The sequence below is a fragment of the Schistocerca serialis genome, chromosome 12 (genome assembly GCF_023864345.2).
Source record: "Schistocerca serialis cubense isolate TAMUIC-IGC-003099 chromosome 12, iqSchSeri2.2, whole genome shotgun sequence".
In the NCBI taxonomy this organism is placed as follows: Eukaryota; Metazoa; Arthropoda; class Insecta; order Orthoptera; family Acrididae; genus Schistocerca; species Schistocerca serialis.
The window spans coordinates 162913758-162926606 of NC_064649.1; the positions used below are offsets into that span (position 1 = coordinate 162913758).

The following is a 12849-nucleotide window of genomic DNA, read 5'->3' on the forward strand; positions in this document are numbered from 1 at the left end:
GAGTGGATAGCAATGTGCGACTGTTTGCTGATGATGCTGTGGTGTACGGGAAGGTGTCGTCGTTGAGTGACTGTAGGAGGATACAAGATGACTTGGACAGGATTTGTGATTTGTGTAAAGAATGGCAGCTAACTCGAGATATAGATAAATGTAAATTAATGCAGATGAATAGGAAAAAGAATACCCCATAATGTTTGAATACTCCATTAGTAGTGTAGCGCTTGACACAGTCACATCGATTAAATATTTGGGCGTAACATTGCAGAGCGATATGAAGTGGGACAAGCATGTAATGGCAGTTGTGGGGAAGGCGGATAGTCGTCTTTGGTTCCTTGGCAGAATTTTGGGAAGATGTGGTTCATCTGTAATGGAGACCGCTTATAAAACACTAATACGACCTATTCTTGAGTACTGCTCGAGCGTTTGGGATCGCTATCAGGTCGGATTGAGGGAGGACATAGAAGCAATTCACAGGCGGGCTGCTAGATTTGTTACTGGTAGGTTTGATCATCATGCGAATGTTACGGAAGTGCTTCAGGAACTCGGGTGGGAGTCTCTGGAGGAATGGTGGTGTTGTTTTCGTGAATCGCTACTGAGTAAATTTATAGAACCAGCATTTGAGGCTGACTGCAGTACAATTTTACTGCCGCCAACTTACATTTCGCGGAAAGACCACAAAGAGAGATTAGGGCTCATAGAGAGTCAGTCATTTTTCCCTTGTTCTGTTTGGGAGTGGAACAGGGAGAGAAGATGCTCATTGTGGTACGAGGTGCATGGTGGATTTCGGAGTTTGTATGTAGATGTATATGTCTCCTTCGACTCCTCAGGTATCTGTGTGCGTAAATGTTCTTGAAGCAGTCCCCCTGTACGAGAGTGTAACACTGTAGATCCTGCGGTTTGTACATCCTCTAAAAACCGTTATCCATTCAAAATTGCTCGTCGTGCAGTTGTCACGAGCCCCTGTCGTAATCAACATCACTGTTACTGAGCATTTGCACGACTTTTTTTACCATTGTAAAATATATTTTTGTGTGAGATTCTGCGGAGTGTGACATGGCTCCCATTGAGACAGGCCCTGGTCGTGCAGGGGTGACCAAAGTGAGAGCATTTGCGCCAAGTGTGCGGACGCTTTCAGGGAGCGCCTGCTGCTGTTTGACAACGCGGTGTCTTCGGTGCTGGCGAAGCGCGACGTGGCGTCGGTGATCGCTCACGAGCTGGCCCACCAGTGGTTCGGCAACCTGGTCACCATGCGCTGGTGGGCCGACCTGTGGCTCAACGAGGGCTTCGCCACCTACGTCGCCACGCTCGGCGTCCACGACGTGAGTAGCTGGTGGCGCCGCCTGTGGGGCGGGCTCTGTGCCCTCGGCCTGTAGACAGTAGGGTGGCCTACTGCACACCATAATGTATTTCACCGAATATAAGACACTACAGACTATAAGATGCACCTTAGTTTTTAAACATTTTTTAAAAAATAGTAACATTTTATAATATTTTTTAGTGACTGCAAATCTAGATTTAAAAAATTTTTAGTGTACAAAACCGAACTGACCTTTAAAATCCCTGAAAATTGTCATCTGAACTTCCTTCTTCCTCTTTCTCTTCGTTGTTCTCTTCACATATAAGGTGGCACTCACTGCCATGGAGAGGGTTACTTATCTCACACTTGTTCAGTGATTTAACCTCTCACTTTAGACCACGCCTATGTTACTCACTGACACACTTGTTCTATTGTAGGTCGTTTCGAAGCTGTCTTCGGCATGAATACATGCTGGGTTGCACCGATCATCCATTTTTTCCATTCCTCTCTCATACACTCTGTAACACCCCTCCCGTCACTTACCTGGTTTTGGCGCGTTTTCACCCCAGGTAATTGACTAACAGATCAACAGAGAGTGGAAAACTACCGCAATGTCGGATAACGCAAAGAAAGTAATAAGGCACTGTGACTCCTGATTGAACTGCGGTGGCAGTGTTGACATTAATTGGTTCAGAATTGATCCCTTTTAATTAAAACGGGGTGCACATTGATGTTATATTCAGCTATTGCACTCCAGATGCAAATGTTGAACATAAGATTAATTAAGAAAGTGACTTGGGATTTAGACTACTTGATTGAAAACAGAAGAAGTCGATTAGCACAGATTTATCTTAACTCACTACCTTGAATCATCATATTACATGACTCTCCCAACAGGCAGTGGCAATAAATTGCGTTTGCGTGGAGTAAAGCGCGATAAATCAAAAGTAATTCCGATCGACTGACCCAGGCGTAATGCGAAGTGCGAGAAGAATTATACAAACCGCGTCCCATGAAACCTTCGTGGAAACTTTGCCGACGTGATCCAACAAATTAATCAGTGGCCGGAGCGGGCGCAACATCACCGAATTCAGCGTGCCGGAGCGGCGTCGTTGTGTGGACGTCGGCCGACCTCGTGGTGCCGCAAGGCTGCGCTCGTCTATTCACTCCTAGCTATCTTGCTCAGTACATAGCTGAACCAAAACTTCCTATCTCCAAGCTCAATCGTTCCATTTGCTGAGTCGTAAACTGCAGAGATGCTCACTCTTTCTCAGGCAAGCTGAGTCAAGAACGACACGCCCGCACTCTAGGCAAGTTGGGAACGGAAGACCTGTACGGAGACTTCTCACAGTCTGCTCTTCGCCTCGGTTCCCCCCTTCAGCAAAATCACTTACGCCAATTGCAGCGCAAGTCGCGTTAATTATGCGTCGCTTCCCATCGCCGACCAATGCCTGCTCTGGGAAGTGAACAAATTCCCACAAAATTTTCCCTCCTCTCAACTTCTGCTATTTAGCTCCTCCCAGGCCACCCATCAAGGTTGCAATCTGCACAAAACACCAATTTTTCCGGAATTTCGACTCCCAGGAGAGAACTTCAAATTCGTTGGTCGTACGTTCCCATCAGAGGCCGGCGTATTTCATTCTGTCGCTCTTCACCTGCTTTACTTCAGACTCTGTGGACCGTGAATTCAGTGTGAAGTTGCTATAGTCGCGAACACGCATATTTTGGCCTCTGTTGACCGCTCCACCGTAGCTTTGCGCGGGTTGCTCACATATTTCACTGAAAACGGGACGACAGGCATTTATCAACAGGCGTACAAGTTCTCTGTCTGCTTCCGGGTACACCAGCATGGGGTCAACCACCCCCTCACTGTCACTCATCTTAAGGCAGCTGGAGGCCGCGCCCCGTTACCGCTTCCTCAGAGCTTGAGCCACCCTAAGCTGCCTATTGTCGCTTCCCTTCGCCGCTCCCCAGCCCGGCCGTGGTCAGCTGTGAATATTTCCTTGGGATAAACTAGCTTCCAGTAAATCGACTCGTTTCCACAATGTTTTCATGTCGCATGAATTACTTTAAAACCATCACCCAACATTAATTATTGCAATACATCCATACTATACCCTCTACAAGATGCATTGTGCCTTGTCAGTCATTTTTGTTCAGCCCTACCGTTCACTCAACGTGAGTTCGGCGATCTTTAATGACTTCATGTAACGGGCACAGTTCTTGCCATCTTACAACTCTTTCAAATGGTCTATTTATCGAGACATTAACAGGTTACAATTGTAAAGAAAGTCCTTCCCCAATAACAGCAAGCTCTGTATTTCCCTGTCTCAATTTCTCTTTCACCGAATTTCCCAAATGACTGCTAAACTAAAGTAGCACGAGAACTCTTCTTCAATACAGCACCTTTCCTTCTCTCCCACATTCCACACCGGCCTCATCCGTCCAGTCCTTGTCACGTACGTCAACAACACCGGCCCTATTTCACAACGTTTCGGCGGCATTGTCTTGCGCTGGAAAATGATCATTAGCGCCTTTCATGGCAATAGTTCTGCTACTCAGCACATCAGATGTTAGAGGATTTTCGTCCATGTTTGCTATCTGGCTTAGTTTCGCATTGGTTTTCTTTCGATTTTGAATAATAAAGCGATGCAAAGATAATATTTTCTCTTTCTACTCTTGCGGCGTTTTCTGAGATATTATCGTTTTAGTTCGCATGCCAAGATCATAACGCCCTATAAACTTTTAGCACGAACGAATTACTCCCTCAAAGTCTCTCAAGTTCCACTGTAGCGCAAGCTTACGGTCGTGTATTTGAATCATTCTGATGCCATATCACCGTGTCCTCGAATACATTTCACTACGTCATGTCCCAGTTTTACCCATTTTGCTTTCAGTCCTGTATTTCCACATATGGTCTTCCTCGTTTCTTTCAGTTCTTCCTTACTAATCCGCCAATCGCCATTTTTTTCTGTTGCCGGAGGGCCGAAATGCAGATCTGTTTGCATCTTCTTCTGCGTATGCTATTACTTCAAATTTACAGCCCGCATCGTACGAATACCTTTTATTTTTTACAATACGAAAGTAATGAAACTATTGTACTGTTATCGGTAACAGAAATGAGTTTCAGTTGAAGCTCCCTGACATCGTAGACTGCAGTGACGCGATGTAACGTGCACGTGGGGCACACACAATACTCGTTAAAGCCTGTGCTAAGGTAACTGAGCGGGCTTCACCTTACGAGAAAGGATTTTCGTATAGGTATCGACCGCGTGTACCTGAATGGTGGCAAATCAGACTTACACCCACTCTGTAATAACAAGGATCCGTCAAGTAAGTTCGAAATGCAATTACACGTCAGGATGGACCAAAAGCAACACTGAAGATGCTACCAATTTAATAATAATACGGTCGCCAGCCTAATTAGGCATTAACTGAGTTTCTTCCCTGTACAAGTTAGTGTATATTCACGCAAAACAACACGTAGTAACACTGCATAATATAGTAGAATTTTAGAACCAGAAAATCTATTGAACTGATAGTTTCACGTTCTGTACTCATATGGAAAAACCATGAATACATAACACTATACTACAATGTATACTACAAAACTTTATATTGTCTATTAATCTGATTAAAATCGGGCATAGGTTACCCTAGAAATAGCACTTTTGAGCCACACACAAAATGTCAATTTTAATTTTGGCTTTTATATTGACTTTAACTTTTGCTGGTCAAACCAATTTAGAACACTACAGATTCCAAATGAATAAAAGGGGGGGTTCGTGAAGCTGTTATGATCACTGTATTAAAAGAATTGATTACTGAAATTATTATGCGTTGAAGATTTCCAGTATATGAGTTACTACTCTTTTTATCTTATTTACTGCTCATTTAAATACCTTTATATCTGTCTCGAAATAATTAAACTTCATTACTATATCGATATTAACGTTATTTTTCAACTTCGTTAGACCTTCATTATTCATTTACTGGTTCATTAACAAAACAGTTCTTTATACACCATTCTAACATAGCTAGGCCTGCAAGTAATTATTTTTAACACAAAATTTGATGTTTTATTTCGGGACACTCGGATTGCAAAACATTAGGAAAGGACCCTGTCTAGGTTAGTTGTGAGGATAATTAAATGATGGGAAAGTTCTGGTGAAATTTAGGTTATTATTGAACAGTTCACTCTCTGACCCATACGAATACAGTACTAAAAGTTTCAACCTGCTTGTATCGATGCGGCGGTTGGCGGGCGGTGAGATGGCGAGGCACAGAGCACACATACAACCAGAGCTATGGCTCCTGACGAATCGGCACTTTAATTCTTCTTAGCGTCGCAATACTTTTCCATTTAGTGCCTGTGGAATTTTGCCATGCTGTGTGGGCGTTGGAACGGCACATTCGAGGCTCAGTGAAGCTACGTCTTCCAGGAGAGCCTCCTCGCTCCAGAAGGTGTTGCTCAGACCAGTGCCAAACTCCAACTACTACAGCTGAGCCCGTTGTGCCGTGCAGCGCCCGCGTGCATTTTCCCGCGCTCGCCTGCCACCCACCTCTCTCTGCAGACCGGGTATTCACCCGAGGTTTTGCATTCTACATATCACGTATGGACCAGACACACAGTTACAATTTTAAACATCTTACAACAGTTTCAGCATTTGTTACATTTCAATCCTATTACAATATTGCTTGACATTTGACATAAACTTTAATATTCACATTGAAAGTTATTTAGTTTTCTTAACACAATGACATGAAAAAGAAATGAAATCTGAACATCAATTACACTAGTTTATCGAAAAATCAGATGGAAAAAAAATTTACTTATATGTACAATAGTACAGCGTCGTTGTTGTTACAGCGACACAGGCCAGACAGTGTTGTGGGTTTGTTTGCAGTGGCAGGCAGGCAGTGGCAGCGAGCTCGTGTATCCCCGCAAAACAGCTCGCGTTCGTCGCGTCGATACTGAAGCAGATTCAGACGGTCCGCCGTCTGATGATTTCACCTCCTTGTTTGATAGTTTGCTTACGCCAGATCTCCAGGAACAGTTTTTCTCTGTATTCCATCGCGGTGATATACTTGATATTGTGGCTCGTTCTCCCTGCCACAAATCGCCTGGCCCCGATGGCCTTCCCAAGGAATTTTATGTTCGATTTTGGCCCCTGACAGGAGATACGATAACTTCCTTGGTGAATGAAGTATTCCACGGAGGCCCTCTCTCTCCCAGCTTTAACGTTGCTAAAATCGTTCTGATACCCAAAAAGCCGGGTCGTTTGCGTGTGGATCAGGTACGCCCGATAACCCTCTTTAATCACGATTATGAAATAGTGGCGCGAGCGGTAAATAGCCGACTATCGGTATTGTTGCCTACCATCATCGCGAGCCATCAAAGTTGTCTTCCGGGTCGTACTCTCCTGACTCCCGTTGCTGAATGTCGTGATATAATTTCGATTGCTTCCACCATTCCCGTGCCAAGCGCTTTGCTTTTCATTGATTTTCACCAAGCGTTCGACCTCGTTAATCATGGACTCCTTATGCGAGTATCGTCGACTGTTGGTTTTAACGATGCTGCACGACTTCTGTTTAGCTCTCTAATCACAGGTTTTCAGGCGTCCATTGAGGTAAAAGGCCGTCTTACTTCCGCATGGCGGTGTGTCAGGGCGTCATTGAAGGGAGTCCATTATCCATGTCGCTGTACGTGCTGTTTCTGGAACCCTTATTGCGAACTATAGATGCTGGTTTGCGTGGCTGGTCTCTGTTGGCAGAAAGGATTACCATTCGTGCATATGCTGATGACGTTATGGTTCTTCTCCGTATCCATGATGATACACCATTGCTGAAGGAAGTTTTGGATGCCTTTTGTCGTTTTACGGGAGCACGTGCTAATGACCAGAAATGTCGCTTACTCAGTTTGCAAGGATTTGACGCTGTTGAAATTCCATGGACTTTGAAGCTCACCCGGTATCGATCGTTGGGTGCTATAATTGACAGTTGTTCGCTAAAGATGGCTACGATAAACTGGAAATCTATCACGGATAAGATTCAGGGAGCAATCATTGAACACGAGCGTCATTCCCTCTCGCTTCCGGGCCATGGAAACGTATGTGTTAAGTAAGGCTTATTTTATTGCGCAAATCTTTCCACTTCCTGCGATAATGTACCGCAAGTTACAACGTTTAACTGTCAGGTTTATCCGGCGCAACTCTATATTTCGAGTGCGTTATGGGGTAATGGCGCGCCCCCGTCTGCTGGGAGGTTTGGGCTTCCCTGCCATTCAGGTTAAGGCTTATGTCTTATTCATCCGTCGCACCGTTTCAACGTGCCAACGTCCCCCCCCCCCCCCCCCCCTGTCACTAACAGCTCGCCTTAATGACTGTATCTGACCGGCGAGCTTAACACCTCCGGTAGGTATCGGTAGGATTAGTTATAAACTACGGCACGTTAAGGAATTTTTTTCTTGAGGTCAGTTATTTAGGAGTAAATATCCTTCCCCAAGCGAATCTCTCCCTAAAAATGCTGTTAAGCCTCTGGCCAATTCCTCATAGTGTTCCCTCTGTGGAAGCCCTGTCACCAAAACCGACCTGGATCAGCCTCCTGATTTTCCTGCTGGAAGTGGCGTCCTTGAGGTAGCAAGTTGATCATTATATTGTACTTAACCAAAGTGCGACTTTTTCGTATTGGTCTCAATGTGACGGATCGTTGCCATGAAAATGATACATTATATCATCGGTTGATCTCCTGTGGTCACGGCCACTGGACATGGCTTCCCCGACAACTGGCTTTTCTACTCAGGACGCCGGAGGCGGCTATCTCGTGGAGATTCTCGTTCGTCCCAATTCAGCCTTTTCTCCGATCGAAGAACAATACGATCATGTATCTTGGTGGACATTATGTCCACTACGTGATGGTGAGTGGATATGACGCAGATCCGTGTGCCTGTTCCCGATATATGGCCACAGCCCACTGGACGAGGCTCAGGTTGCCGAGTTTCCGGAAACTTTTTTCTAGTATGCTGTATATTGTTTTCCATCGACAAGGCGCTGGATGAGTTGACATTCCCCCTTTTTTGTGGACACTCTTGTTTGGATTTAGACGTTCCACGATGTAGAAGTGATGGAGGAAAGAAGGTCTGGGCACGTTAAAATTGATGCCCCGTTCCTTCACATACATTTTTCTGATTTAATCCTTTTGTTTTTTTGTTTTTGTCGAAATGACTTCTTTTGTGTTACCTTAACTGATTGCCATCGATAAGTTCCTTAAAAAAAAGAAAACAAAAAGGAAAAACCGAGTGCAGATTTTCGTGTTGTGAAGAAATACACTGCCATTGGAGTGTATATTTCGGTGTGTTTTCTGTGTGCAAAAAATAAAGAAAAAAAAGCAGTGGTTAGAGTTTTGGGTTTATATGCAGGAGGTCGAGGATTCGATCCTCGGTTGGGGTGCATTATTTTTATTTGCTAATATCATAGTGTAAAAAAAAAAAAGTTTGTAGAGCACTTGCCCGTAAAAGGCAAAGATCCCGAGTTAGAGTCTCGGTCCAACACACAATTTTAATCTGCTGCTGCTGCTGTTGTTGTTGTTGTTGTTGTTGTTGTTGTGGACTTCAGTCCTGAGACTGGTTTGATGCAGCTCTCCATGCTACTCTATCCTGTGCAAGCTTCTTCATCTCCCAGCACCTACTGCAGCCTACATCCTTCTGAATCTGCTTAGTGCATTCATCTCTTGGTCTCCCTCTTCGATTTTTACCCTCCACGCCGCCCTCCAATACTACATTAGTGATCCCTTGATGCCTCAGAACGTGTCCTACCAACCGATCCCTTCTTCTGGTCAAGTGGTGCCACAAACTCCTCTTCTCCCCAATTCTATTCAATACCGTCTCATTAGTTATGAGATCTACCCATCTAATCTTCAGCATTCTTCTGTAGCACCACATTTCGAAAGCTTCTATTCTCTTCTTGTCTAAACCATTTATCGTCCACGTTTCACTTCCATACATGGCTACACTCCATATAAATACTTTCAGAAACATCTTTCTGACACTTGAATCAATACTCGATGTTAACAAATTTCTCTTCTTCAGAAAGGCTTTCCATGCCATTGCCAGTCTACATTTCATATCCTCTCTACTTCATCCATCATCAGTTATTTTGCTCCCCAAATAGAAAAACTCCATTAGTCCTTTAAGTCTCTCATTTCCTAATCTAATTCCCTCAGCATCACCCGACTTAATTCGACTACATTCCATTATCCTCGTTTTGCTTTTGTTGATGTTCATCTTATATCCTCCTTTCAAGACACGTCCATTCAGTTCAACTGCTCTTCCAAGTCCTTTGCTGTCTCTGACAGAATTACAATGTCATCGGCGAACCTCAAAGTTTTTATTTCTTCTCCATGGATTTTAATACCTACTCCGAACTTTTCTTTGGTTTCCTTTACTGTTTGCCCAATATACAGATTGAATAGCGTCGGGGAGAGGCTACAACCCTGTCTCACTCCCTTCCCAACCACTGTTGCCCTTTCGTACCCCTCGACTCTTATAACCGCCATCTGGTTTCTGTACAAATTGTAAATAGCCTTTCAGTCCCTGTATTTTACCCCTGCCACCTTCAGAATTTGAAAGAGAGTATTCTAGTCAGCATTGTCAAAAGCTTTCTCTAAGTCTTTAATCTGCTAGGAAAAGAAAAAAAAAGGCTCAGTGGGATAGAGCGTCTGCCATGTAAACAGGAGATCCCGGGTTCGGGTTGCAGTCGGGGCACACATTTTCCACTGTCCCGGTAAATATTTTTAAAAAATCGTAGGGCGACCGCTCGTGATAAGCGGGGTATCCGTGTTCGAGTCCTGGTTTGGCAACAATTTTGATTGTCATCATTCCATTTTACAGCTGACAGTCTTCCGTATTCGCAACTGCAAATACATTTAGTGCACGATGATTTAGACGAGCTAAATGTAGCATCGTAAAATTCATTCTTACGTGAATTGAATGCATGGGAACGATTTAAAGTGATTCAAATATAGAAAAAATACATTCTTACGATAAATTATGAAACATGCTTCCAAAAATCTAGCTTCATTCGGGTTTAACGTGCAAGAAACACATTTTTGTTCCTTTTCTATGCACCACTCATGTGTTCCAAACTTGTGTGAATTCATTGAAAATCCGTAAGAAGAATGACAAATACATTTAATTAATAGTTGTGCTGTTGTTCCGTGAAAGTTTTGTACGTTGTCACGATATAAGCAATGTGGTTTGAAAGATAAAGAAATACCTACACCTGATCATTCGTTGCCAGATTCAACAAGAATCTCCATCGGTTGCCAAGTTAGGGCGGTCTAGTGTCAAAAAAGTGGTGGAGTAAAAGCTGGTGACCAGAGTGACACCCGGCCCTGTTGTAGCCCAAGAAAAGGCGAATATGTCCTGAGCACAGCTACTGGTGTAAGAGTAAGGCACTACATTTCCGACTTATCTGGCGGATTCAAAGACAATTAAATCAAAACACCGTGACATATTCGCACTTTTCTATGAGTTAACCATGCTTCCCCGTCACAGTGAGCTCTCTTAGCTGCAAGGTGTTGTCACACCTGTATCTCAAGTTAATACACTAGGTCCTTGATCCTGTGCCCAAAATCCAGAAGATTCCCCAGCCATAGTAAACAATATACAATATCATACGGCTGAAGAGCATATTTGTAATAGCTAGTAAAAATATTTATTGTGGACTTGGTGCTGGGGGGGATGCTAAAACAATTTTTTGATTTCTGGGTGGAGGGGTTTGATTTTTTTTGCTGAGGGGACCACCCCCTGTTACATGCGTGGTGAGTGGTGTAAGAACAAATAGACCTGAATGCATGTGCTACTAGGGTGTGGAATGCATCTGCAATAGAAAGTATCCGAAAGTGGGGATGCACATGTAATAAGAAATATTGCAGAGTGAGGATGCGTGCATCCTAAGCTGCAGAGACACACTGTGTGATATTGCACGATGTGACAAATGCCGTGTCGGATGACACGTTGGCGTGTGTCGTGTTATACAATATGACATCATGTATGATGTTACTTTACGTGGCATGGGTACTGAGGCTAACAAGTGAAAAAAGGGCAAATATATTAAGATGTATAGATTTAAATGTCTTTGAAGCTGTCAGATGAGTCGAAAATCTAGTTTCTTTCTTTTTTAGATCCCTAACTCTGCCCAGGACAAATTCGCCTTTCTTTGTGCTTTGAAAAGTGCATTTTCTATCCTGGTATATATATAAAATGGGCAGTCAAATCAAAATGAGACAGATGCAAAAAAGGAAGAGAATTGTGATTCTTGAGTATCTCCCAGAGTATTTGTTAATGGAAGAGTCCGCGGCTGTACTGCCATTTCATAGTGTCCGATGGGCACAATATTTCGACAATCAGACATGTCGACGTCGTCAGGTGCGCTGACGAACTGAGCTCCTGAGGCCTTGTATCCACTCCCCCCTCTGCTGTCTGTTCCCTCCACTGTCCGTGCATGCGGAGGGGACGGCCTGTGGGGGGAGCGGATATAAGGCCTCAGGAGCTCAGTTCGTCAGCGCACCTGACGATGGCGACATGTCTGATTGTCGAAATATTGTGCCCATCGGACACTATGAAATGGCAGTACAGCCGCGGACTCTTCGTTCAGTAAGAAAATTGTTTATTATTTCAAAAATAATCGCCATAACTTTTAATACATTACTGGCCATTAAAATTGCTACACCATGAAGATGACGTGCTACAGACGCGAAATTTAACCGACAGGAATAAATGCTTTGATATGCAAATGATTAGCTTTTCAGAGCATTCACTCAAGGTTGGCGCCAGTGGGGACATCTACAACTTGCTGACATGAGGAAAGTTTCCAACTGATTTCTCATACATAAACAGCAGTTGACCGGCGTTGCCTGGTGAAACGTTGTTGTGATGCTTCGTGTAAGGAGGAGAAATGCGTACCATCACGTTTCCGAGTTTGATAAAGTTCAGATTGTAGCCTATCGCGATTGCGGTTTATCGTATCGCGACATTGCACCTCGCGTTGATCGAGATCCGATGACTGTTATCAGAATATGGAATCGGTGGGTTCAGTAGGGTAATACGGAACGCCGTGCTGGGTCCCAACGGCCTCATATCACTAGCAGTCGAGATGACAGGCATCTTATCCGCATGGCTGTAACGGATCATACAGCCACGTCTCGATCCTTGAGTCAACAGATGCGGACGTTTGCAAGACAACAACCATCTGCACGAACAGTTCGACGACGTTTGCAGCAGCATGGACTATCAGCTCGGAGACCATGACTGCGGTTACCCTTGACGCTGCATCACAGACAGGAGCGCCTGCGATGGTGTATTCAACGACGAACCTGGGTGCACGAATGGCAAAACGTCATTTTTTTGGATGATTCCAGTTTCTGTTTACAACATCATGATGGTCGCATACGTGTTTGGCGACATCGCGGTGAACGCACATTGGAAGCGTGTATTCGTCATCGCCCTACTGGCGTATCACCCAGCGTGATGGTATGGGGTGCCATTGGTTACA

At 44.2% G+C, this 12849-nt stretch overlaps 1 protein-coding gene across 2 annotated transcripts in view; it reads left to right on the forward strand.

Moving 5' to 3' along the window:
* The window catches only part of LOC126428038 (aminopeptidase Ey-like), a 417011-nt gene that overhangs the window by 294688 nt on the left and 109474 nt on the right, over window positions 1-12849 (forward strand). For both annotated transcript variants that reach the window (XM_050089916.1, XM_050089915.1), the window contains exon 6: window positions 1136-1319. In XM_050089916.1, the coding sequence (XP_049945873.1) occupies window positions 1136-1319 (184 nt within the window). The remainder of the gene's footprint in view (window positions 1-1135; window positions 1320-12849) is intronic.